Source organism: Heterocephalus glaber, unplaced genomic scaffold, assembly GCF_053883595.1.
Source record: "Heterocephalus glaber isolate CG9 unplaced genomic scaffold, H.glaber_assembly_v1.0 deba00001111, whole genome shotgun sequence".
NCBI lineage: Eukaryota > Metazoa > Chordata > Mammalia > Rodentia > Bathyergidae > Heterocephalus > Heterocephalus glaber.
Window position 1 is genome coordinate 721827 of NW_028258194.1, and position 27728 is coordinate 749554.

The following is a 27728-nucleotide window of genomic DNA, read 5'->3' on the forward strand; positions in this document are numbered from 1 at the left end:
TTCCTGACCAGGGCTCAGCTGTCCAAGGTCCCGAGCCACTGCCCTGGCGTTCTGGCGTGCTCATTCCCGGCTGCTGCGGCCTTATGCTTGGGAGGTCGATGTGGCTGGCCACAAAGTCTGTGATTCACACTGGGTTCCTTGAGTGCTGGCAAAGGTCTGAGGATAATTAGATTGCCCCTCCCTGATGCCTCTGCTCCGGCAAAGGATTTTTTCCTCTCCTTGAAGTCTAATACTTTACTGCAGCAGTTCTTGATGCTGGCCATGCGAGTCCGTTTGCCCAGGTGTGGGTTCAGGTGCGGGCACACTGTACGTAGATGAGGTCTAAGTGGAAAACCTGCGCTCACGACACCCAACCCCTCAAACCTCACGGTGCAGCCCAGCGGCCTGGAAGGCTCGGGTGCTCACAGCAGCCCACAGACAATGCAAAGCTGCTGCACCTCGCAGGGAGGGCGACCACCGCAGGAAACCTCTGCCCACTGCACTGCAGTGTGGGACAGAAAGGAGGCGTGAGCACATTTCTGCACCATCCTGAAGTCAGAAAACGGACGGCAAGTTAACTCACTCTAACTTGGGGACCGTCGTACTTTGAAGTGGTCTTCTATTTTATCAATGTTGTCTTGAAATAAAAGTTTTAATCTTTGTTCTGTTGAGATCCCTATGAAATGCACACTGGATCTTCATCATCTTCTACACCATTTCCTCTCAGATCCTTTTTCTTTGCCTTAGCAGTCTGACTTTTAAAAGTCTTCTTCTTGGGGCTGGGGATTTAGCTCAGTAGTTCTGGCGCCTCCTGCGCTAGCTCAAGGCCCCAAGTTTGATCCCCAGTACCAAAAAAAAAAAAATCTCTTCTTTCCTTCGTATCTCTAGAGTCATTATTCATTGTGTGCTTTCTGGTGCAATTTTCATTTCTGAAATGATTTGTTTTAAAATCTTTTATGAGTTCCATCATCTCTTTTCAAAACTTTGTCTCCACCTTATCTCTGGATTCTTAAAATTTTTGATTCGTGCTGTTCTTTCATAGCAACTACACTTCTTATCTTCAGTGCAGGGAATTGAACCTCACAAGCTCTTTGCCACTGAGCTACAAGCCTATCCCTTCTCCCTCTTTCATATTATTTTGAGACAAGATCTCGTGAAGGAGCACAGGCTGGCCTCAAACTTGCAGTCCTCCTGCCTCAGCTTCCCAAGTACCTGGGATCCCGAGTGTGACCACCAAGCCTGGCTGCAGCTGCCACTTTCTTAATCACTTTTAGCTCATTCTGAAAGATTAGGTTATGGCTTTCCTGAGTTTCCAGGCCACCGTCCAAACCCTCTTTGCTGGTCCACAGGGATGTCACTGTGCACTTCCATTCTCCCATCTTGTGGTACTGCACCATGACCCTTACCTGTGGCTGAACGGTTAAGTGAGAGGAGTTCATCTATGCTTCGAGGAAGAAGGTGGCCCCTGATATGGTCAATGTGATTTGTTCCCAGGAAGGCTGATGCTGAGGCTTCATTTTCACATGCAGTGGTACTGAGGCGGGGGCTCTTTAGAAGCATTTAGGGTCACGAAGGAGCCGTCCTTTCTTTAGATACATTTTATCAAGCTGGGCTCACTTCTGAACATTTGCATTGGACAGCTTGGATGTGAAGTGGTCCCCAAGGATCCTATGTCGAAGATGTGGTCCCCGTGCAGGGTGGGGTGCCGGGAAAGGGCCTGGGCAGGAGGGCTGCAGCTTCCTGAGTGGCTTCACCGCGGTCGCGCTTGTGGCTTGACGCATTGCCGGGGAGTGAAGGGGACGTGGGATAGGGCCTAGTAACAGGGAGTGGGAGTGGGTCAGGGGTGCGGGACCTGTTCTTGTCCCCGGCCCCTTCCTCCCCAGCTGTCTCTACTTCTGGCTGCCACAAGGTGATACTTTCCTCTGCCATGTCCTCGGCCAGGATGCCGTACCTCACCACGGCCCAGACACAACAAAGCCCAGCGGCCACAGGCGGAAGCCTCTGGGACCGGGAGCCGAAACAAACCTCTCCTCCAAACTGTTTTCTCAGGTATTTTGTTAGTGGTGAAAAGCTGACAAACGTCACGTATCTTTCTGTGATAATTATAATGAAGAGTTAAAAAACGTCGACTAGTTCATTATTACTAAGATATAAGCATGTTACTGAATTAAGTAGTGTGCTATCTTTCACCTTAGGTGCAACTCATTCGAGACTAGGATTATTTACTCTCTAAAGTCAGTCTAAGTTGCAAATCCTAAGAGAAGGTGCTAAAAAAGATACTCAAGATAGGGCAAGTTCAATTGGTGTCTGTTTTCTATTATCTGCACAAAAACTGGACCTACTATTAGTTCAATTTACCAATAAGATGAAAGTAAAATTACTTCAAGTACTTACAACTATTGATGTCAAGTCTTCACTTTCAAATCGTCCAATCGCCAGTTCCAGGGACTTATACATGGCTGCTGACACGCGCTGTGTGATCAGGCGGTTGAGGTCTATCGACCTGCCCAGGAGCTGGGGAAGCAGAGGGTGGGGACATCATGGAGAGCAATAAACGTGACGATCTTAGGAGCACAAAGCAAACATACAACCACCAAAATATTCCCCTAGCAACTGCTTCAAAAGATAGGACAAAATATAAACAAACAGGATTGTCCATTTATAGGAGGATGTTAGAAATATTTTATATGAAATTGTATACACAGGTGTCAAAACCAAACATCCTACTTTTCTGGAATTGAAATTCTGCAAGTCAAAGCCTTAAGAACGACTTCTGTAGAATCCTCTGCATTGAATTTAACCCCTGATCTCACAGGCAGAAACCCCAAGCCGCCAGAGCCCCCAGAAGGCCAGGCCTTCCAACTGTAACTTGTGTGACCTGTCTCGACCTGGCTCTTAGCACGAGGAGGCCCTAGGCATGTCTGCGCTTCATGGGTGTTATGCTCTAAGTGAGAGAAAACTCTCCCATCTCTTTCAGGTCCTAAGAATGCATGTAGCTCAATATCATTAAACAACATAAAAATACAGCAAAGCCCTTGTGAGAAATGTCCCAAAACGTCCACAGTGGTTCCCTGTCCATAGACAGTGGGATTAAGTGGAATTTTCCCTTCAGTTCTACATATTTTTCTATGTAAATAGAGTCACACATCACTTAAAAACAATGCACACTTAGCTGATTTTGCTGTTGTGCAACACCGAAGATACATGAGCTAGGATGGCTATGACACCACCGGGGACCCCCTCTCCTTTGCTTGTGATGTTGGGAATTGAACCCAGGGCCTCACAAATGCTAGCTAAGCAAACGCTCCACCACTGACCCACACCTGGGCTCAGGTGGGCCCTGTGGTAAAGACAGTCTGCAGTTGACCACAGTGCTGCTTTATGGTATACATTACCGTATGGTGTTTGTTTAGAAAACAACCCAAGCATGTCTGCCTTTAATTCTTCGATCTGGCCAGGAGGAGCTCATCCCTGACACTCTGGCTGCCAGTGTTTTTGCCCTTCATTCTGAGCTCCGGGTTTTGGGGTCCTGGAGAAAGCCCGACCCCTTCAGTATGCCTGCTTCCTGGAGCCCAGGCAGAGCCTGGACAGACAGCTGCAAGTCTGCCTCTGTATCTGAGTTATCCCATAGATACTGTCTTTAAAAGGTGAAGGTTTTCAGCAGGGTGCAGACGTGTATGCCCATCGTGAGGAGGCTGAGGCGGGAGGGTCACCGCAGCCAAGAGTTTGACACCCACCTGGACAACACTGCAAGGCTCCGGCTTATCAAAAAGCAAACAAAAAACTCTGGCTTCAGTCACCAGTACTGGAAAAAAAAGCCATAAGACAAACCCCGCATTGCCAGCACTGGCTGCAGCCAGCTCACCTGAATGTGCCTCTGCTTCAGCAGCGTCTCGTAGCGGTTGGACGGCGGCAGGTGGATGGTGGCTCCCTGGTTCTTGCATTCCGATCGTAACCGTTTATCAAGAAGCAAACTGGTACAGAGAGAAGACTGGATATTTTTCACACACTATGAACTTTAATGGAAACTTCAGACCAAATTACACAAGAGTTAGTATCGGAATCACAAAGCAGACACTCACCTTCCAGCCATAACCTTATAATATGCAAATATCTGGTCTGCAAGCTTATAAACAAACTGGTCAAAACACAGATTCACCTGAAGAGAAAGAAAGCACATGTAAGATTTCAATTCCCTAAAGCAATACCAAATAACACTCAAAAGGCAATTAATTGAGCCTCTTATTAGAAGAGAAAATACAATGAATTGTATTGTCAGACATTAGCACATTAAATAAACTGAAGTGTAGCCAGGAATGACACTGTCCACCATGAAAACTGTACTAGCACTGACCCCTGGCTGAGCGACCAGGGCACCCTGTCCTCACACATGCAGAGGGACATGAAGAAGTCTCCCTGCCAGCTGCTCTGAGGGGCTTTGGGTCCCCACTGGGGCGGCTGTCCGAGAGCATTGCCAGGCTTCCCTGGAGCAGGGCTGGGAGCACTAGGCCCAAGGTCACCCAGGAAAAGCCTCAGACCTGTACCTTTGCTTCAGAGGAGGCTAGCACCTTCCCCCGAAAGCATGCTGCAGCCCTGTGGGCCCAGCACCTGCAGCCTGGCTGGTGGAGCCACCTACTCACAAGAAATGTAGCCCTCAGCCACCCTGCACTAGTGGCGACCACTTCTCCTCCCTGAAGAAACTGCCCGTGGTCTCTGTGAGGAGGCAGAGGACGTCCCGACGCAGGAAGCAGTTTGTCTAGGCCGGGTGCCCTCGAATTTAAGCCAGAGAGCAAGACTGGCCTCCTGAGCGATGTGTCCCTGGGCCTGTAAGGCTCCTTGTGGGAATGTGTCCTCCAGAAATATCAGATGCAAGTAAAAAAGTACACGTTGTGAGTTCGGCAAAGTGCTATTTAAAATAACCAAGCACAAAAAAACTGAGGCAATGAAAGGGGGCTTGGCTGGAGGCGAAGAGCACACGTCTACCGGAGAGCCTCTGTGGGCAGGGGAGCTGCGCGTGCTGGGGAAGACACGCAGCCCACGTCGCGCCAACTGGGGCCGGGTGGAAGCAGCGTAGGGCAGGGCCTGCTCAGGGTCCGCACCGCCCACAGTGTTAAAGGCTTCATTCCCTAGCACTCAGAGAAAGGACTCTCAACGGGAGGAGATGCGGCGGGATGCAGCTGCCGAGCCCTCACCTCTGCCTCGATCTCATCGTAGAGAAACTGCTTGTTGAACCTGGTGAGCGCGTAGTGGGCGCTGTCGTTGTACAGGTCCAGGGAGTAGAGCACGTACCTGTGGAGGGGGCGCTGTCACTCGGAGCCCCTCGGCCCACCAGGCCTACCCAGGGCAGGGCACGCCCACCTCGACGCCCGCTCCCTGTCTGCAGCGGCATGGTGCATTTTACACAGCAGAAGTAAGTCTGGGGGATCTAGTCTGGCCTAGAATGCCCGAATTAACGACAGCGGAAGGGATGCTCCAGAACAGCTGGCGGGGCGGGTGTGCTCACTGAGGGTACATATTTCGCACACATCAGGCCCGGGATCTAATCCCCAGCACCGCAACAAAACAGAAAACCTACACAGCTGACAGAAACCCCTCACAGCCAGAAGAGGGGCCTTCTGACTGGTCTCACCACAGAGGATGAAAGGTGATGGATATGATGGCTGACCCTGATTCGATCACTGCCTAACATATACATGTGCTGAGACAGCCACAAACACGAACAACTATTATACACCCATTTTAAAAAGTGAACTTGAAAAAATGAGAAGTTACTTCTTTTTTGGTACTGGGGATCGAACTTAGGACCTCGTGCTTAAGAGGCAGGCGTGGCGCCACTGAGCTAAACCCCCAGCCCTGTTTTCTTATTTTAATGAACTATAGTTAAAAAGAAGATTGCGTGACAGTCTTTGTCGTACTGGGTCACGGCCAGGAGCCCACCCTCTCACTTATGTCTGGACCGGCAGCAGCCAGAGGCCACGGGAGAAGCCAGGGGAGCAGAGGGATGGCACCGCGGAGTGGAAGGCAAGCGTGCTGACCACACTCGGTTGCACCGGCATCCTCCGTGGGCTAACTTGTAAGGAACTGACCCACTGAGGGGTCCTCAGTTGTTCTCACAGCACCCGACGTCTGAACTTTGCTGCCCATGGAAGCCATCATTTAAAAGACAGATTCTACACCCCTGACTCAGAATCCTGACCCCCAAAACAAAGCTGATCCATAGATGCTTCTTTTCTCAATTTCTCTGCATCAGAGGCTGCGCCGCCCGAGGGACCAGGCCGAACGGGGTGTTGGATGGAGCACCTGCCTGATCCAGCCTCCAACCACAGCCTGCCCGGGTCGCCTGCCTGAGCGCCTGCTTTCAGTCGGAAGCCAAGAAACAGGTTCCCTGTGCTCATCCCTACAGTTCACTCCGGGGAGCGTGATTCCCAGTGAACGCTGAGAACAGTCCTGGCTCCTCCACCCCTGCGCCCACAGGCCTGAGGACCCGGGGTCACCACAGAGCCTGAGAGGCGGCCTCCCAACACGTACTCCATCATCGAGGCCTCCTTAGTCTCCAGGATGTGGTCGGTCAGGATCCAGGGCATGGACATCTCGATGGGAAACTGGATCCTCCTGCCCATGGTCAGTTCCAGGAAAAACTCCCGGAACCACAGCTGGGAAAGGTCACAGCACTGCTGCAGAGTTTCTTGAAGGATTCAAAGAACACCGTTTTATCTTCCATGTGTGGAAAAAGATTTAGCAGAGATGACACGAGAGGGCTGAGTGTGGGGTGCCAGCAGCTCCACACTCAGCCCAGACACACACAGCAGGGACATAAGCAGGAAGGACTACCGGGAGCCTCCCCGCACAGCCCAGCAGAGGTGCGGCGGCAGAGGCAGCAGCTGGCCCCGCGCACTCTGAGCAGGCAGCACCTCCTGCCACAGGGACCTGGCCAGCCTCGCTCGGGAGGATCAGGGAAGTGAAAACGGGACTACAGGTTGAGCATTCCTCATGTGAAAATCACAGTTCCAAAGCACGCCAAGACTTGAAGCCTCCTGCGCACCGACAGGATGCTGCGACTCGAGTATCACATGCCCGACCTCACAGGATGGTCGGCATCACAACGCAGGTGCTCCAGAAACCGGGTGCGCTGGACGACAGGCCCACACTCCAGGGAAGGCACCGTGAGGTGACTGCAGCTGCGCTTACACAAGCCAAGACCATTAGGACATCAACAGGTGACAATCTACGGGGGCACGGTCAGAATCACCTGTCACTGCCAGGTACGCTTAGGAGGCTGAGGCAGGAAGAACGCCACAAGTTCAAGGGCAGCCTGGGCTATACAGTGGGCTGAAGGCCAGCCTGAACTACACAGGGAGACCCTGTCTCAAAAAACAAAACAGAAAAGGAAACACTGACTGAAAGGCCATCACACGCCACACACAGCAGCCACCTCAGACCATGGTCACAGGTGCATGTAGAGCCCCTGAGGCTGTTCTGGAACACTCAGAAGCTAGGCTGTGGCGATGCTGCGGCAGCCAGTGGCTCATGTACAAGAAAAGCCACCGAGCTGCAAACTTTAAGTGGACTTAACACTGTAAAGTGTATCTCGGTAGAGCTGCAGAATGGATTTCCTTCTTACATTTGTATCCCATCCCAAGATCTTTCATTATGCTATGCAAATACTCCAAAACCCAAAGAAAAATATCTATAATGCAAAACATTTTTTCTCTAAGCATTTCAGATAAGGGATACTCAACCTGTACCTGCTTTTACTTAGGATAAAAAATAGTGTTCAAGCCAGGGATGCAGCTCAGTGGTGCCGTGCCTGCCTGGTAAGTGCGAGGACATGAGTTCAATCCCCGGGAAAAAATCAGCATTCAGGACTCAACGTTGCATGGACACTCAGGGGAGTTCTGATTAATGCAAAACTAGACAGATTAAAAAACAAATTTCTCCCCTTTCATGGGGCCAAGGGCAAATGCGTTTTATTCTGAGACCTTCAGGACCCCTGGGCCGAGTCAGAGAAGCCTCCTGCTCTGACAGAGAAGTGGGTGGGGATGGCTCAGAGGCCACAGGGGACCCCCAGAGCAGCCCCCCTCAACCCAAGCCAGACGGCTGGGCGTCACCAAGCAGGACCCGCCTGGCTCAGGCCACGCGCCTTTCCACATAGCTGCCCACAGGGCCACTTCTGCCGTTTGCCAAAGCCTGGCTCTCCGCCCAGGTGACAGGGTGCGCTTGCTGTGTTCCCGAAGCCCATGGGCTGGGAGACATTGTGTTGACACTGCTAGGCCAGCCCAGGCCCCACAGTCCTTGTCCTGGTGAAGGCCACATCCTCAGGGGCTGCGGCAGAGGCCAAGGACGGTGAGGACAGCAAGGGAGCCTCGGGACACCCAGCCACCACAACAGTTAGGACGTCACCGCCTGGTGCGAGGGACTGGGGCAGGGACGTGAGGCAGGCAGAAGCGTTCTGGATGGTGTTAGCAGTGTTAGAGCATGCCAGGCCGGACTCTGGTCAGCACTGTCTCTTACCACTGAAATTTATCAATTGAGTGTAGAAGAATGACTCTCGATGAAATTTTTCTATGTCCATTATGGTGGGCCCCTCAAGGCTACTTCTCAGGGTTTTCTTGGAACCACTTTTATCTGCAATGAGGGACTCTAGCATGGTTCTCACCATGTAAAGCTGCATTATCCAAGGAAACATTTGCAGAGGAGAAAATACACATGGTACATTAGTTATGCCAAACTCAGAAACCACAGGAGGAGGACTGCTCCGGGACCCCTGCGGGGGGCTAAGCCTCAGGCCCCACGGCCCAGCACAAGGCGGCCCTCGGCCGGTCCTAGGGTCTGGGGGGCCTGGGCGCTCATCTAAGTGGCCAAGCTGCTGCTGTTTGGGGGAAAGAACAACTTGCAGAGGAGCAGTTCACCTCCGTGCCATGAACAACAAGAAAAACAAAGTGTCTTACCACCAAAGGTTAAAAGAGGCGGATAGGTGTACGACTGCCTCAGAAACGCGTTTACCACATGCAAGAGCCTTTCCATGCCCAGAGACTTGAGCTGCCTCAGCAGCTCGGCAGAGCTCAAGGACTCGGCCATGGTGCGCACCAGGTAGAGCTAGACATGGACAGACAGGGAAGGAGAGGTAGGAAAAGCGTTAGTCACACTGCACATGCCTGGAAGGGGACGCGTGGACAGATGCACGGTGAGTCCAGGAGGGCGGACGCTCCTCACACGCCCCAGGGCCATCCCCCACGGAGGGCGGAGTGCCTTCTCCCCAGTGCCCAAGGTGCCCAGAGCCAGCCACGTGCTTTGCTGGTGACTTTTGAGAAGACGGAAAGAAGGGATTATAAAGCCTTCGTGGAGAGATGAGCAGGAAGCCTCAGGTCCCACAGAAAAGCAGAGAACACAGTACAGCAGGTATGAGGACCGAGAAGTACTTCAGAGTGGGCTGATACACGGACAGAGACCAGGAAGAGGAGCTAAGACCACGACACATGAAAGCAGTGTTTCGGCCTCTCCGCTTCATCTTAGGAAGGCTCATTTGTAGACTCACATAAAGTCACAATCACACATTTAAACACGCGTCCAGGAACAGTGAATATGCACACTTGGACATCCACTGCATGGGGGACGGAGTGGGAATGGGGTCACCCACGCCTGAGTCAAAGCCAGAGCAGACTTGGGGCTGTCACCATCCGGTCACGTGGCAGTCACGTGGGCAGCATGGCACGTGCCTGCGCTGGTGACTTCATGCCTAACGCCCCCCGCTCCCATGGACCTGGCCTTGCAAAGGGCAGGGGGTGAGGACCTGCGTGCTCGAGGGTCCCACGGCGCGGCGCGGCACTTTAATGTCGAAGCCACTCTTGGGGTCTTTCTCTCCCCGAAGAGCAGGGTCATTGAAGGGCTCGTGTCCAGTCTCCCAGTCACACACAGTCTTCCTGATGGCCTGCAGGACACTGAAGAGCACCGCCCAGTTACCACAGAGCCCTTCCACCCACCCAGCCGCCGCCTGGAGACAGCTCCTGGCAGGCAGCGAGCATGCCAGCAGCAATCACAGTACTTTGGAAACGTGGCTGCTCTCAGAAGACTTCACTTAGCTGCAGTTTGCTTCCGTTAGCCCTGAGGCAGTTCTCATTTCCAAAACAGTCTCCAGGCCGCCCCAAGTCATGAGGAGGGCAGAGAGACCTCAGTGCCCAGCCGGATGGATGGCAGGGCTTCTTCTTGAGGCTCGGAGCCCTGTGTTCCCAAGGGAAGGCCAAGCCCCCCACAGAATCAAGGAGCCCAGGCACGCCCAGACTGGCTGGGAACCACTCTGTCCCCAACAGGGTGGCACCGTGCGGAGACCCCTGGGTGGCGCCTGAGGGCCAGAGGTGCCTTGCTAGTCCTGTCACCTGAGGGAATCTCCCACTAAGACCCAAGGAGCTCTTAGGGCCCATGTTTCGCAGGCTCGAGGACTGGGGTCTGTTCTTTGTCCTCTATACCTGGTGTGCCCCAACAGATCCCCTCTGAAAGATCACCCCACCAAGGCCGGGCAGCCCCTCCGTGCATGCATCTGTGACTGTCCAGACCACACAGCTGCCTCGCCACGGGCACGACAGCAGCGATCCTCAACGGAGCCCGCAACCAATGGCAACCTAGGATCACAGTGCGGCTGAGCGTCCACATCTGAAATGTTCGGGGCCAGCGTGTTCTGGTTTTCAGCTTTTGGAGGTTTTGGAATATTTGCATATACATAGTTATCTTGGAATAGGTTTATGTCTGTACATGAAATTCATTTATGTTTCACATACACAGCGAGAAAGTAATATACAACACTTGAAATAATTTTGTGTGTTAAAATTGTATATAGCCGGGGATTTAGCTCAGTGGTTCCAGTGCCTGCCTTGCAAGCACAAGGTCCCGAGTTCAATCCCCAGTACCGAAAAAAAAGAAAGAAAGAAAAAAAAAAAATTGTATATAAATTTGCGGGATGGAATTTTCCATTGTGGCATCATGTCAGCCCTCAAAAAGTTTTGGATTTTGTAGCATTTCAGACATTAGGATTTGGGATTAGGATGCTAAACCTGTATAAAAGTTCATTAATGCTAATAATTTTACCCTGCTAGGTGTCAAATATGCAAACTATAAGGCTTAAATAAGTAAGTCACGTCCATATATCCACAAAGCTTCATTTTACAGGATGGCCTTGAAACACAGCCTCACATCAAGAGAAAAAAAAGATTTAGCTCAGTGGTTCCGCCTCCTGCCTCCCAAGCGTAAGGACCTGAGTTCGATCCCCGGTACCAAAAAAAAGAAGAAACAGAAGCTCAAGATCATGACTGAGTTTCTGCAGCATCCACGTTGGGGCTGGTTTTTGCTTTGCAGGGGCTGGCCTTAACGTTCCAATTCTCGGGCCTCAGCCCCCAAGGAGCTGGGATGATAAGCCTGCGTCCCTGCCCAGCTCTATGTCAGGTTTAGGGCAGGCGGGGAGAAAGAAAGCTGCGATTCTCAAGAGGATTCGAGGGAGAGGGGCGGCTCGAGTCTGCAGGTCAGGAGATCAGAAGCTGCCCTGCCCGCCCGCCCGCCCGCCCCAGCCTGAACTCTTCCATGCTGCCAAGTTGATTTAAGAGCAGCCGCCAGGTGCCTGGGCTCGGCACAGGTGTGCAGATGTAACCACCAGAGCAGGGCTCTCCTGCTGTCTGTACCCAGCACCCAGGGACCGACCGGGACAACCCGGACCAGCTGCGCGGGCGCAGGCGGGCGCAGTGGCTGACCTCTGGATGACGTTCTTCTTCTTCCTGATGGCCTGCCTCAGCGGCTCCCTGAGGGTCACCTGGGAGAAGTCCTGCAGGGCGGCGTAGACCGTGTGCCGGATGGCGTGGTTGAACACACTCTCCATCCTGCCCATCAGCACCTGCAGGCCTTTGATCATGGCGATCACCTGCGGGAGAGGGCTTTCAGTGGGGCAGGGGCGGGAGCTTTCAGTGCCTGGAGGCCATCTCTCAGTGCCTCAGCCCGTTCTCCCTGGCTTCCCCTTCCCACCTGGCACTGGCACCGGCACCGTTCTCTGAAGAGCAAGGGGCTCCATATTGTTCTAGGAGCACTTGAGGGCAGGACTGCTTTGACCCACACACACCCTCATCCACCGGGACACACCCTTCCCAGGACTCCAAAAGGAGAAAAAAAAGGAAAGAATTCTTCCAGCTCTCTGGGAGGCTGAGGCAGGAGGATCAAAGGGCAACCTACTTACTTACTGAGCCCCAGTCTCAAAATAGAAACGGGCTGGGATGTAGCTCAACGGGAAGGACCTGGGTTCAATCCCCAGTACACAACACAATCAACAAAAGGATCCAAGAGAGCAAATATCAGAGTAACTGGAAGACAAGAAGATATGGGAGTTTACACCCAAATCCCACTTGTTAAAACAAAAATGGTATGTTGGATTAACATGCGTGCAAAAGCCTGGAAGAAGATGCAGCGAACTGCTCAAAGTCCGTTCCACAAGGGATCTAGGCAGCCCGCTTCCCTAATACCACAGCTTGGTTTCCTTTTTCTTCCCCCTTTTTTTTTTCTGGCAGCACCAGGAATTGAACCGTTAGGTCTGCAGAATGAGGATCATTCCTCCTCCACCGCAGTGCTTCTATGAAGATAAACCACCTGTGCAGGGTCTCTCCTTTTGAGAAAGTTTTGGTTTGTTATTGGGCCTTAGGAGATCATAAATACGTCTACAGTGATACATGCACATCAGAAACCCTGGGCAAGGGCGTAGCTTTTTCTCTTTAGGAAACATTTCCAAACAAGTTGGTTCATTGGAATCTTCTAGTAATAACTGGGTTTTGTTGTTGTTGTTGTTTTTGTTTTTGGTACTGGGGATCGAATTCGGGACCTTACGCTTTCAAGGCAGGCGGCGGAACCACTGAGCTAAATCCCCGGCCCAATAACTGGTTTTTATACAAGCATGAACTCAAGATCCAAACAAGTCAAGCTTCTGCGATGCACTATACCTCCCAGCCTACAGTTTTGTTTTTTAATTTTGAAAAACGGTCTCACTAAGTTGCTAAATTGCCCGGGCTGGGCTTGATTGGTAACCCTCCTGCCTCAGCCACCCAGAGAGCTGGGATTACAGGCATCCACTACACACCTGGCTACAGTTAGGTTTTCTTTTTCTTTTTTTTTTTTTTTTGTACCAGGGAACAAACTGGAGACCTTGCACTTGCAGGGCAAGCAGCGGAACCATGGAGCTAAATCCCTGGCCCCTACAGTTAGGTTTTCAATGTGTTTACTTTGGAAACTGATGATTTTTTATTACTTATCTAATAAAAAAAGAAGAAAAAGGAAATTCCTGTTTAAAAAAAGCAAATGGGGAAAACCCACTTGAGTAACAATGAAAATACTCTATATTCAAATTTATGGAAAGCAAGAAATGACATGCTGAAGGTGAATTCAGAGCCTTAGATGCATAAATGAGAAAACAAAAAAGACTGAGAATTATCATTTGATATTCATCATGAATTTACAAAAACATCATCAAAATACATACCCTAAAAGTAGAAAGAAATATCTAAAAGAAAAAAAATTAGCAAAACAGACAGGTGTAATACTTGAGAGTGAATAACAAAGACAAAAGCTGCTAGGGCCGGGAATTTAGCTCAGTGGTTTCGCCGCCTGCTGCGCAAACGCAAGGACCCGAGTTCAATCCCCAGTACCAAAAAAAAAAAAGACAAAAGCTCCTAAATAAACACAGACAGGCAGGCAGGCAGACAAATGCCCAGCATGACTGACTTATCAAGAAAAAAGAAATAAGGCCGGGGATTTAGCTCAGTGGTTCTGCTGCCTGCCTGACAAGTGCAAGGTCCCGAGTTCGATCCCCAGTACAAAAAAAAAAAAAGAAAAAAAGAAAAAAAAAAAATCAATGTAAGAAAAAAGAAATAAGGCACGGATTGCCAGGTTTAGAATGAAAACAGCATCGCCACAGAGTTCACATATACTAGTGGATGCAAATACACTACCATAGCATAGCTGTAAGGCCACTGGTACAGAAGAGACCAGAAACAGCCTTACAGTTAGTTAGTGGTTCCCAGCAGAGTACCACAACAGCTCAATGGGGAAAGACAATCTTTTCAATAAACAGTACTAAGACAATTAGATGTCCACAGGCAAAGAGGCTCCTGTACTAAGGGTGAACTCAGGAGGTCCGAGGCCCCACAATCCCTGTGCTCCTAGGAAATGCCCATCTGTAGGCCTGGCCCCTGGCTTGTGACAAGGAACCAAGCTCTGAGCCGTGAAAATGTTCTGTCTGATAAGAGCATTCCTTATGTGCCTAAACCTACGGCAGTGGTGGGAACCTTCTAGAGCTTTCAATGATACCAACGGCCCGCTGAGGCCCATGTGCCACAGGTTTGCCACTGCTGACCTGGGGCCACTGCTGGCCGGGCTGATCCGACAGCTCCTGCTAGCAGTGTGGTTAGTGGAGACTGCTTGTTTGTTTTCTTTATTGGTACCGGGGATCGAACTCGGGACCTTGCGCTTGCGAGGCAGGCAGCAGAACCACTGAGCCACATCCCCGGCCCCTAAGACTGCTTGTTTCAGTGCTTGGGGCCTGAGTGTGAGTAGCTGCTGCTGGCCACCAGGGGATCCCCGACTCGAGGGCTCAGCGGGGCTTCTTTGCTTGGCAGCACCACCCACACTGTCATGCACCACTGCTGGGGGACAGAGGATACTCCAGTTGTACAAGCAGTAACACTAAGAATCAACGAATGGGATTACATCAAATTAAAAACCTTCTGGGCTGGGGATTTAGCTCAGTGGTTCTGCCACCTGCCTCGAAAGGGTAAGGACCCAAGTTTGATCCCCGGTACCAAAAAAAAAAAAAAAAACCTTCTGCACATCAAAGGAAACAACCAAGAGTGAAGAGACAGCCTACAGGATGGGAAGAAAGATTTTGCTAGCTATTCCTTGGACAGAGGACTGATATCTAGAATACAGAAAGAACTCAAACAAATCAAACACCCCAAACCAATCAAAAAATGGGCAAGTGCGATGAACAGACACTTCTCAGAAAAAAAAAATACAAATGGCCAATAAGTACATGAAAAAATGTTCAACATCACTGGCCATCAGAGAAATGCAAATTAAAATAACACTGAGATTCCATCTTTACTCTAGGAAGAACAGCTATCACCAAAAAATCGGATAACAACAAACGTTAGAGAAGCTGCAGAGAAAAAGGAACCCTTCTACATTATTGGTGGGAATATGAACTAATACAATCACTATGGAAATCAGTATAAAGATTCCAAAAAAACCTAAAAGTAGAAATTCCACTTGACCCAGCTAGTCCCCTTCTGGGAATCTTCCTGAAAGAGTTAAAAGATGTATTACAGTGATCCATGCATACTCATACTTACACCAGCACAATTTATAACAGCCAAATCTTAGAAGCAGCCTATATGTTCATCAACAGATGAAGAAAATGTGCCATTTATACACAATGGAGTACTACTCTGCCATAAAGAAAAAATAATAATGAAAAGATGGAAACGGTCCAAATGTTCATCCCTCTGATGGATAAATAAATGTAGTATGTCCAGAAACGGAATGCAGTATTATGCAGCAGCAAAAGGGACACAATACCCAATGCCTGTCTGAGCCCTGAAAACATTGCACTGTGTGAAAGAGGGAGATCACCAAGGCCCACGCACTGCATGGCCCATCTACATGAAGGGCCCAGAAGAGGCAAATCGATGGTCAGGAAGTGGACTGGGCAGAGCCGCAGGCTGTCCATGCTTTTCCTTTGCTTTTGGAAAGAAAAACAGAGCGAGGCCAGCGTCAGGTGTGCCCGAGGAAGCTGCCAAGGCACTCACCTCCACCAGGGCGAACTTCTCCTCACTGGTGTAGTTGTAGCGGGTGGCACGCTCATACTCCTCCGCGTTGTCAGGGCAGTCCTTGTTCGAGTACTTGTCGGTTGGGTGCACAAGCTTCCAGGAGTACTGGGTGGACAGAGAGGAGAAACGTCCCCACCGAGCAACAGGCCAGGCCCTGACAGGCTGGCCTCCTCGTATGTGCTACCGCCTGAAAGTGGACAGGAGCACAGGTCCACCTCCAGAAGGGCAGAACACTCTGCCATCTAACTGCAGGTGTAAGAAAAGCACCAGGTACAAGGCCTGGATATCGCATGCTGGATATTGAAGACTCTAGGCATCTCATCACCATTAACAAAAAGAATCTGCCTCTCAAACGCTCCTGTGATCTTCCCATTGGGTAATTTTTATCTGACCGAAAGGGAAAAACTTGTATGACACACAGCTATTCTGATCCTTAGATGGACCAGACACAATCTCACTAACATTAAAAGATACTGAGAGAGGGCCAAGGATTTAGCTCAGTGGCACCGTGCCTGCCTCGCAAGTACAAGGTCCTGATTTTGATCCCCGGTACTGGAGGAAAAGAAAAGATACTGAGAGGTGGAGCTGTTGTTTTTAAAATGGGAATTAGAAAATAAATAAAAATGAGAATTAAAGACCATCACAATGGCATAAATTTAGTTCTAGCAATGATTTTTTTTTTAGAAAACATTCATTGGTACGTCTTAGGGATACATAGTAACATGCACCGTAGGAAATTTGTATGAGCACATGAGATATCTTGCTGCTGTTTTTCTCCATTCCCTCCCCTCCCCTAGGTACAAAACCTTTGTTTCCATTTTCTCCTTCGATTTTCTTTTTTCCTTGTCCCTTCTTTCCTTTCTTCCTCCCCCTCCCTTGTTCCCCTTCTATCAGTGTTTTAAAAGAAGCAGACTTTTATGTATATCTCTGGAGTAAAAGGTAGTAAGGCACCTCAGCAACAGCAATATGGATGCACAATCTTTGTTTTGTTTTGTTTTGTTTTTGAGCTGCTACAGTTTAGGCTGGCCTTGAAGCCAGCAGTGATCTGCCTGCCCCAGCCTCCTGAGTGCTGGGTTTACAGGCATGCGCCACCATGCCCGGCTGGATGCATAATCTTATTTCTTGGGCCACAGATAAAAAATTGAATGATCCATTCTGGACCTAATGAGCTACATTAACACACACACATACACACACAATATATATATATATATATATATATATATATATATATATATATATATATATATCCCTAAGCCACGTTCTTGATGTGTATCCACCAGGGGTGGCTGTGCGTGAGGTTGCCTGAATTCCTGCACACAGCCAGAGCCCGCACCTACCACTTCCATCACGTGCGCGCTCCACTGGGACAGCAGCTGCAGGCCCTGCAGCGCCAGGTCGAACAGCTTCCTGTACTCCACGTCTGTCTTCTGAGCGTCCTGGCGCCCTGAGCCTGTCACCACCTGGGGACACAGGCAGGCCATCAGGAGGAAAGCCACGGACACGTTCACCCTTCCACCAGCAGACTTGGCTAGGGATCCAGCCAGCCACACGTGGGAGGAACACAACATGGGCAAACGATCTGGGTGGATGCTTCTGGAACAACGTGTAACTGACCCATGAGTGCCTGAAAAGAAAAGAGTCACAGGCAAACAGATCCACAACAGGACAGACGCCACTCAGGCCCGCCAGGACAGGTGAGAGCGAAAGGCAAGAGGAATGAACGCAGACAGTGACAAGTGTTGAAGATGTGGAGAAATCAGAGCTGTCACGCACTGCTGATCAGAATCAGTCACTCTGAAAACACCCTGGCAGTTCCTCAAAAAGAGACAGAGAGCTACGATCCTGACTCAGCAGTTCCTTCCCTGAACAGCCACCCAGAGGAACGAAAGGTGATTTTACTCGAAGCTCACACAGTGACGCCCACAGTAGCATGACCTAACCCAAGTGCACACCTGCTGTTCATCGGTGTGAAGCAAACTGCGGTTCAGCCCCTCAGCCACAAAGAGAAACACAGAAACTGATACGGGCTTTAAAAGCTAAAGAAACCTTGAGAACAGTATCGGAAGTCCAAGGAACCTGGCCAAAGGACCACCACTCATTTAGGGTCCTGTTTATGGGCGGCACCAGATCGGGCGAAGCCACCGACCCAGGGACACAGAGCAGACTGCCAGGTGGGCGCAAGGCGGGGCCGCTGCTCGTGGGGGTGACGGAAGTGTCCCGTGGGCGGCGGAGAAGTTGTTCAGCCCAGGGAATAAACACAGCAAAAACCCTTTTGAGGTAGGATTTCAACAGGTGAATTATACTGAATTATACCTGTTAAAAAATACCCCAAACAAGGGGTTCAAAGGTAGATTATTTTCCTTATTAAAATCATCTTAAAAAGAATTAAGATGTGTTATGAACATGTACCAACTCTCCACAAGGAATGCAATGATTATGTACTGCAAGCATGGACTAATGAAAATTAAAATTTAATTTAAAAAATTATGACCAAGGACCGGGATTTAGCTCAGTGGTGCCAGCGCCTGCCTTACAAGTGTAAAGTCCTGAGTTCGATCCCCACTACCAAAAAAAAAAATGACCATGAGTAAATAAAATCAGTCAGGAAGGCACACTGTAAAGTGGACTTACTGGAGGAGCATAACCCTGTGGTTTAAGACTTTCCCATCAGTGCAGCTTACAATCACACCCATCGGTCACGGGCGGGTGGGGATGGAGCCGTCCTGGTTCTGCTCGGGTCTGCACCAGAGTCAGCACAGGCCCGGCACGGGGTCTTTCCCGCCATTCTGTGTGCAGGAGGACGCATGCTTGGCCTGTGGGGCAGGGGCGCTCCTGTCTGTACAGCAGGCCTGGTGCCAGGGCTTTCTCCACTGGTGTTAATGGGCCTCTCACGCACCTACAGAGCCAAGTGGTTCCGAAAACCTGACGGAGACCCTGGCTGCTCCCGGCTGTCCCCACACACACAGCCGCCCTGCACCCCGCCTTCGCTGCCTGGCCTGAGGCGAGAGGAGCGACACCTGCTGCTCCCTCCTTGAGGCTGGCACTGCCCTCCTGGCCACCGCACCTGTCAGGGAGCCCGCCGAGCAGGTGAGACAGCGTGAGAGCCCGACGGTCCTGGCAAATCCGGCTGTGCAGGAAACGGATGACAAAGGCCTCCCCGCAGAGAACGCCCCTCCTCCCAGGAGCCACTCCAGGCCACCTCCTGGTCACAGGGACACACCCCCCTGAGGATGTTCCTTGCCGCCACCCCCCAAGCTCCTGCCACCTCCGGCTTCGGGACTTTCTTTCCTTCAAGACATGAAAGGGTTCACAGGTCAAAGTACCCTTTCTTGCCAGGCCTGGGGGTATACGCCTGTAATCTCAGCACTCAGGAGGCTGAGGCAGGAAGATCACTGTGAGTTTGAGGCCAGCCTGGACTGCATAGTGAGTCTCAAAAAAAAAAAAAAAAAACTCGACCAGGGATTTAGCTCAGTGGTTCTGCCGCCTGCCTCAAAAGCGCAAGATCCCAAGTTTGATCCCCAGTACAAAAAAAAAAAGAAAGAGAAACATGACCACATTTAAAAAACAGAAAAGTGCCTTTCTTTCCGCAGTGTCCTCCTTTTCCACCCCTAGCTACTTAAAACCATAGTAATGACCAGGAAATGCCACCTAATGGTTTTTTTCCTTCTTTGCTTAAAGAACTCTTTTTATATTTTTCTCGGTGATGCCAGGGACTGAACCCAGGGCCTTGTACATGCCAGACAAGCGCTCTACCACAGAGCTGCACCCCAAGGGTGTGGGTGCTTTTCCCCAAGAAAAGCTACATCTTGTGCAGCTGAACAGATACCAACAGTGCTAACTTCCCTGCCTCTCCCATTATAGCAGATGCTTTTTAGATTCAGCCCTCAATTATGCTTTCAAAACAACTGAAGTTAGCATTTAGGTGCACAAGGGTGCTGGAGGCTCAGGTGCACGGCTCTCACCTCGCTGTTGCTGTAGCGCGCCAGCTCCGAGATGAAGCGCATGTGGTCCTCTCGGATCTGGATCATCTGCTCACAGATGTTGTACTGCGGGCTGCTGCTGGAGGACGTGCAGGTCCACCTGGGTGGGAGAGGAACCCCGCCTCACAAAGCAGCACCGGCACAGCGCGGAGTGTCAAGACAGGGCAGTTGAGTGTGGCACACGGCACTGGGGCCGCACAAACGGATCACGTGTTTTTCAAGGTTTTGTTGAAGTAAAACAGAAGATTCTTCGACAGGGACCACCTGTAGCCCGTAATGCCGAAAGAATTTACTGAGTACTGTACCTCAGTTCACCAACCTAAAGCTTTCCACCATTCTGTCGCTGAATCTGTTTCATGAGTGTGGAAAGCATTAAGTTCATGAACCAGAATTGGGGAAATTGAGGAATGGTGACCGGATGTTAGCTGCAGGTGTAAACAACAGGAACGCGTACTATTGTGTGTTTCCAACCACATGTAACAGTGAGCTACAGACCTCTGACGGTGCGGGCCACCAGCTCTCCATATGGAGGCAGAGGATAAGTGTTTTGGGGTCTGTGGGCCATCCTGTCTCGTCACATGGTCACTGCCACCACCATCTTGTTTTTAAAGATATCCTTTAAAGTGTGAAGCCCACTCTGAGCTCTGCAGGTCTTGGGAACCACATCTGGGCTGGCTCAGGCCTTAGGTTACAGTTCCGTAACTCTGCTGTCAGAACAAATGTCACTCACTGCCTCTGTCACTGACACAAGCGCCCCACCCCTCGGTCCACAGAGTTATTTGTCTTCTCAACCATGGTTCCAGTCAAACCTTCTGGGAGGGTGAAAATGTTCTCAATATGTGCTGTCCAGTACAGCAGCCTCTGATTATATGAACATTTGAGATGTGACTGCTCTACTAAGAAAATTAAAACTCAAATTGTATTTTTTTAGTGCATTTAAATATAAATTGCCACATGTAGCGAGGGCTACCATAGTGGACATTCTGTTTCAGACTGGCAGGAATCTCAGAAGTGTGATCTCCAGATAGACCAGCAGGGCTCTAAAGCTGCCCGGTAAGGACACTGCAGAAACCTCTTCCCAGGCAGGTTCCCTCTTCCTACCGAGACTTATTTTCCTCGTAGTGGGCACTGGTCTTGATGTATCGTGCCAGTTCTATTTGCATGTCCCCAAAGAGCGGAACCACCTGCAGCTGCTGTATTCAAAGAACAACAAAAAACAGAGTCATTATTTATGTTCAAGCATCAAATACACAAGTACAAAGAAAATGACTAATGCTACTAAGTATCTTGGGCCAAGTGCTACCTTTGCAAATCATTTAGTACCAAAAAAAACTCTGAAAAGAACAAAATACAATTTAAGAACCAACATACATACAAACTATTTAGGGCTGGGGATTTAGCTCAGTGGTTCTGGCACCTGACTTGCAAGTGCAAGGTCCCGAGTTCGATCTCTGGTACCAAAACAAACAAACATACAAGCTATTAAAATGTGAGAATTAACCTATCTTGCTACATTCAGGGGCTCTAAAAAAATGGTTGCAACTTCTGTGTACTAGCAACAAATACAGTGGTACCTTGGTTCAGGAACTAAATTCTTTCCATGATTCTGGTCACAAACCGAATTGGACAAGAACCAAATCAAAGTTCTCCATAAGGTCAACATTGAGGGATGGGGATTTAGCTCAGTGGCACCGGGCCTGCCTCACAAGGGCAAGGTCCTGAGTTCAATCCCCAGTACCAAAAGAAAAAAGAATCTAAACATTGAATTTGATTTGGTTCTCATTCAATTTCGTTTGCAACCAGAATTGTGGAAAGAATTAAGTTTGTGAACCAAGGCACCATGGTAACCATAAAACGAAAACTTACAGAGAAACAATTTGCAATAGCACCAAAAAATAAAAGTACGCATGAATAAAGCTAACAAAGATGTGCAAGAGTTCAAAACAAAAATATCAGCCTGAAAATTCTAGAGCAAGTTCTCACCAAATGGAACAATACACGTTCCTGTGTTAGGTGGCTCGGTATTTTACATTATTTTCATTTATTTTCTTTTCTTAGGGTGATGGGAATTGAACCCAGGGTGACAACGTTTCCAATACTGCACTGCAGACGTGAAATTTACTGAGAGGATTTCTTCAATGTTCTCACTACAAAAATATGATAAACAAGGATGTAGCTCGGTAGTAGAGCACTTTCCTAGTATGTAAACCCCTAGGTTCACCCCCAGAACCACAAAAAAACAGTGAAACAGTGAGCCATACAGGGAAGCACACATGTATTTTACATGCTTCTGACAAAGAACGTATATCCAGAATACGCAAATAACTAAAAATCAGCAGGGAGGAAAGAGTGAAAGTCATGAAGTGGCACCTCACATAGGAACACAGAAAGGCTAATAACACGAAAAGCAACAGGGAAATGTCAATCAGCCACCAGGAAATGCTCGATAACTCAGCCAGCTCCCTCAAATCAGGACAGCCCGTGGGAAGGCCGCTGGGCCACTGCCACTAACATTGAAAACAAAGGTACCGAGGACCCAACTTATCTCCTGCGTCCATCAGAAGAGCACCACAACACAGCAGCAAGGCCTGCACTAGGCAAAAGCCACCAAACAAGCGATGCCCACCCAAAATGGAGTGGGTAAGTCACACAGAATCGTAAAATGCAAATCGACGCAACTACACTACAGCCCGGCTCCTGCATGGATGTGGTATCAAACCGTTTGGGTCCAAGTAGCCAGATCCAAAAGAGTACAAACAGCACAATTCCATTTCCATGAAGTTCAGCCCAGGCAAGAGCACACTGAGGGGCGGGAAAGAGAGCCAGTAGCCACTGGCAGATGGTAGGCTGAGCTCCAGGGTCCCTCTCACTCCGGCATTTCCTGATGGGCATCACGACCACCCAGGGGTTCTCCATGAAGCTTCAAGCTGCACACATCAATAAAAGCACTGATCTTAAAAAAGGAAAAAAGTGACCTACCTTGAAGTACTTGTCAATTTTGGATAAGTTGATTCTCTTCTTGGCATCTAGTTTATAGATGTTACTCACACTCCCGTCCATCAGGTAGAGACCAAATCCCATGACCTGGAAGCCACAAGGTGGTGCGTGAACATTCACCCTGACTGTTTCCCTCCCATGTAGATGCGCACCGCCAGTGTGAACCTGAAACCACAGGGCACGCCTCTCCCCCGGCACTTCTGACAGCTCCTAGGCAGGAAAGAGCTGCCCTTTCCGATGAAGTCATTCTTTTATGTATCCCAGCTCCTCTCGATGTTTCAGCCTCCTGTCAAGGCCCAAACACCAACACCAACTCGTGCTGAGCAGATTACAATACTCGACACGGACAGCTCCAACTGGGACTCAGGAGAGGGCCCCCAATCCTGCCATCAGTCCTAGCCTTTTAGGGTTCTCTCTACACCTACTAACATCAGGCGCCAGGACAAATAAAGCACCGTCCCTAGAGTTCCATTAACGAGGAGAGGCAACCACACATTGGTGTAGAGCATTCAACAACCAGCGTGGCAACACGAGTCAGCAGGTATCCAGTGCACAGTGGAAGGTGTGCATATTAAATTGTACATTTTTTTTTTAAAGTTTTGTTCTAACTTCATATCCCATCTCTCCAGACCGATCTGCAAAACAGCATCATAACAGTATCGAAATAGTATCACAAAGCTGTATTTTAAGGCTGCTTGTCAGAGCCAGTGCTAGCCTGGCCTGAGCGTGGGGCCACTGCACTGTGCAGTGTGGAGCCACACCTGACTGGTAAGTTTCAGCACAGGCACACACATCTCCACTGCTCCTATGGGGTTTTGGCTGGGGCCCCTGCACCCCACAGTGCAGATACAACTTTTCCACCACCACTGGGCACCCCATTTACAGGGCCACACTGGCCCTCAGCACCTCACAGCACCCTCCTGCAGGGTGGAGGCCTGAGGCCAGGTGGCAGGACACCCATCAAAGGGTCTCCTATGCTACTTGGGCTGCTCTTCGAGAGGTGGGTAGTGGGGCAAAGGGACAGGGGAGCTGCTGGCTCATCTGTCTGCTGAGAAACACAGTTGGAATACTGACTCGAAGCAGAATGTTGATAAAGAATGGGATGTGCTGGGGGTTTAGCTCAGTGGTTCTGCTGCCTGCCTCACAAGTGCAAGGACCCGAGTTCGATCCCTGGTACCAAAAAAAAAAATGGGGTGTGTTATGGTTATATCTAGCTGTCTCTCTGGAGCCTCAAGTGCTCAGAGGTGGGGCTTTGGGAGGTGACTGGATCAAGGGGGCATGACGCGATCAGTGGCTCAGTCCACAGATGAGTTTGCAGCGGAAGGTGCTGCTGGGAGGGGCCTGCTGGGAAGGGGGTGTGGCCTGAAGAGTTGGTCTCCCCCTTGTCGCCCACTCCACTTTGTTTCCCCACCTCCACATGACCGGCTTCTTCTCCATGCGGCCCCTGCCATGCTGTCCTGCTCAGGGCAAGCTGACCACGGACTGTAACATGAGCCAAAATGAACTCTCCTTTAAGTTGCAGGAGGTCAGGTGTTGTCCCTCAGCAACAACAAAAGTGAGGGCAGGCTGGGGATTTAGCTCAGTGGTTTCGCCACCTGCTGTAACCTAATACACGGTGGTCCTCCCTTATCACTGGGTCCTGCATCCTTGGATTTAACCATCCACAGACTGAACTGAAAATACCCCAAAAAGGTTTGCATCCCGAGTGAGTATGTACAGAATTTTCTGGTCATCGTTCCCTAGGCAATACAATGTAACCATTTACATAGCGTGATGATGTATTAGCATTCTAAATAAGCTAGACATGATTTAAAGCACACAGGAGGATGTGTACACCTCCCAGGCAAATATTCCGCCACTCGCCCCGAGGGGCTGGCGCAAGTGTGGGGTCGGAGCCCATGGGGCACCAGTCTTCCAAGGAAACTGAGGGCAGCTGTGTTCAGTTCCCAGCAATCTTATCTGTAAGCAGCAGAGCCTTACACGGCCTCTGCTAAAAGCTGCTCGATGCCGAGAAAGCCCAGACCAAGGCCCTCCCGGCCACCAGCACCTTGTGCCGGGGCACCCGCGGGTGTCTGCGGGCAAGGCCAGCGCAACCGTGAGCCCCGGGGACAGACCGCACAGCAGTGTGTGTCCTCCCACCTCCCGCACGTACTTTGAGCAGCATGTGCTTCTCGCTGGGCGTCAGGTACATCCTGTTCTCGTAGCAGTCCACGCACAGGTTCACGATGTCTGCCAAGAGCTCCTCGTAGCCAGAAATGACCTCGAGCTGCTGCTGCAGGGACTGCGAGACAGAGCGAGAGCCGTGTGCCACGCCGCCCGGCCCAGCGTGGCCTCGAGCCCGGGATCACACCTCACCTGCGTGATCTTGTTGTGGTTGGCCAGGAACATGGACAGGTTCTGCGACTCCTGGATGGACTGAGGATCTGCCATTTTACGTAGGAACTGAGCGGCCCTGAGAAGTAAAAGAAGTTAATGCCAAAGGCACCAACATGCCAATTTAAAAAAGAATTCCGAAGGCACAGGGATCTCCGCCGTTACGCATCTGTGGGAAAGCGGCTTGCAGAGGCCCTGGCTCAGGTGAGTCCTGCTCCACCCGGCCGCTCACTGCCTCTGCCCTTGCTGGGCCCCGCTCCACTGCCTCTCCCCTGCACCTGCTGATGCTCGTCCCACCCACGGCACAGGCGCCTGGACCCCCACAAGCCCTTCGAGGGAGACAGGTAGGCAGCACTGCGAGGCTGTCTGCTGAGGTCGCTGTGGCCACCAGGCCTCACACAAGGAGCCCCATCCTGGCCGCCATGCTGCCACCACTGCAGCCCCGCACGGCATGTGGAGCAGGCCGCAGAGGGAGCTGCAGCCACCCTGGCAGGAGCATGGGTCTGTGAGGCCTGTGGAGCAGGGCAGAGGGGGTGGGCTGTCTGTGCGTCCAGCCTACCCCTCAGAAAGGCAACAGGACCTGCCCATGTGTCTGCACCACCTAAAACTCCTGGGGTTTCGTTAAAGAAAAGTTTCCACTACAAAGACTGGTGACACCCCTCAAATTCATTTCCTCCCCTTCTTCCTTACAAACAAGTCTGAAACTTCTGTGAGGCAGCAATGTGCCTTACCTCCCTGTGGTTAGCTGTGGCCAGGTAAGCTAGGGCTAAGCCATGAGACAGGATCCCAAAAGCTGTAAGGCACTTGAAAGTTTACTCTCGGTGGAGTACAGCCCTTCTTTTCTCCTTCCTTCCTGCTCACTGGAATGCGCAAATGACAGCTGGAGCTCAGGCAGTCATTTTGGACCACGAGACAACACATGAAGATGGCAGAGTGGGACAACAGAAGCCATGGGTTTGCACACTGTGAGCTCGCTACTCAGCAGGGGACCCTAACGCCGGACTTTCCAGAGAGAGAGAAAAACTATGACCCTGTTTAAGCTGCTCCTTTTGTGGGTTTGAAAATTGATGCGCAGTGAAGCCGAGTATGAGTCAACATCCCTTGCCTGGCTAACAGAGTCCTCGCTGGGGTCCGGGGAGTGCAGGCCGAGGAAGCCGTGGAGGCCCCTCGTGACACAGACAGCTGTGGCAGCATCTGCCCCCAGAGGAGCTGTGCTGGCCACTCCGGCTGCAGCGGAGCCAGGGCTGTGCACACACGCACTGCTGAGAGTGGCTCGGGGCAGTGGGGCAGGAGAGGGGGTGAGAAGAGCAGCTGGAGGGGCCGGGCCCAGACAGCTCCGGGCTCCAGGGGTGCCAGGCCGCACCACGCCTCCCCTGCAGCCTTCCTCAGACCGTTACAGCCAGAGGCTCCCGCTGAAGGGAAGCAGTGCGGGGCACAAGGGTCACTGGCACCCAACAGCCGCTTCTGCTCAGTCCTGGGGGTCGGCAGGGCCCGGCGCTGCCCCACCTCCCCCCGATCCCGCCCAGGTGGCCCGGGCAGAGAGTGAGGCACGCGGACGGGGTCCTAGGCCACCTCCCCACCTCAGCCTGGGGCTCGTCCCTGCTCAGCGTGGCAACAGACAGCAGGCGCGTCTCCCGGGGGCACCCAGGGCACTGAGCCCCCGGAGGCCCCAGACACCTGAGGCCGACCACAGTGCCGCCGCTGGGAGCCTACAAAAACCACCAGACGCAGCTTCACACTGCCCTCGAACCCCACACCCGGGCACAGGCTTCCTCGGCCCAGATCGGATGGACCCAGCTGCGCGGAGTGCCTGGGGCCCGCCCACCTCTTGTACGCAGAGTGGTCATTCTTCACGCTGCACTTCATGTTCTTCAGCTCATCCAACACGGCGAACATGTTGATGAACTTGCCCAGCGTGATCAGGTAGGCTTCCGACACGAAGTCCTTCCTCCGCTCGGCGTGGCACAGGCGCCTCACCTCCCCACAGAAGCGCTCGATGGCGTTTCTCTGGGAGCGAAGCAAGGCAGAAGAGGCCAGTTTGGGGATGTCAACACTGCGCCTGGCTGCAGGCCCAGTCCTGTGCTCTGATGCTCACTGCCACAACACTCACCTGCAGCGGCTCTACGACCGCCTGTCTGAGAAGCAACCCCTGCCTGTACTCCTCGTGTGCCCAGAGGAAAGGACTTCCTGCTGGTATTCCAGTGCCCTAGGTACTCAGCCAAATGCTGTACTGAACCGTGCCTGAGTGCAGAGGTGGTGGACCTACAGCACGGGTGTTATTTGTTTTTCTTCTAAGACAAAAACTGTTCGTGTATGAGCTGTTTTTCTAGACGACGCTCTGGGCATTCAGGGTTAATCGCCGTGCTGGCACTCTGCAATAAGTAAGGGGCTGGGGCTGCCTTTTGGGCACTCGTCTCTAAAAGGATCGCCATCCCTAAGCTATAGTACCGATGCTGTGACTCAGAGGTGAGAAACTGGAGGGGATTTCTCCTCTTGGCAGTTTTTTATATCGAACAAAATTCATCTCTTAGTCACTTCCGTCGTCTTCCTT

General features: G+C 51.1%; 1 protein-coding gene across 5 annotated transcripts in view; it reads right to left on the minus strand.

Annotated features, from left to right (window-relative positions):
• Positions 1 to 27728, minus strand: part of Cyfip1 (cytoplasmic FMR1 interacting protein 1) — a 75210-nt gene that overhangs the window by 20194 nt on the left and 27288 nt on the right. For 2 of the 5 annotated variants that reach the window (XM_021250149.2, XM_087210105.1), the window contains exons 6-21: positions 27003 to 27184; positions 25160 to 25256; positions 24957 to 25085; positions 22787 to 22891; positions 20909 to 21000; positions 19790 to 19907; positions 17165 to 17287; positions 15804 to 15929; positions 11715 to 11881; positions 9770 to 9917; positions 8491 to 8644; positions 6508 to 6664; positions 5172 to 5268; positions 4062 to 4138; positions 3845 to 3953; positions 2374 to 2493 (exon numbers count right to left, since the gene is read on the minus strand). In XM_021250149.2, the coding sequence (XP_021105808.1) occupies positions 2374 to 2493; positions 3845 to 3953; positions 4062 to 4138; positions 5172 to 5268; positions 6508 to 6664; positions 8491 to 8644; positions 9770 to 9917; positions 11715 to 11881; positions 15804 to 15929; positions 17165 to 17287; positions 19790 to 19907; positions 20909 to 21000; positions 22787 to 22891; positions 24957 to 25085; positions 25160 to 25256; positions 27003 to 27184 (2001 nt within the window). Of the gene's footprint in view, positions 1 to 2373; positions 2494 to 3844; positions 3954 to 4061; positions 4139 to 5171; positions 5269 to 6507; positions 6665 to 8490; positions 8702 to 8927; positions 9076 to 9769; positions 9918 to 11714; positions 11882 to 15803; positions 15930 to 17164; positions 17288 to 19789; positions 19908 to 20908; positions 21001 to 22786; positions 22892 to 24956; positions 25086 to 25159; positions 25257 to 27002; positions 27185 to 27728 lie in introns of those variants that run through there. The other 3 variants (XM_087210104.1, XM_087210103.1, XM_021250151.2) reach the window with 2 other exon arrangements.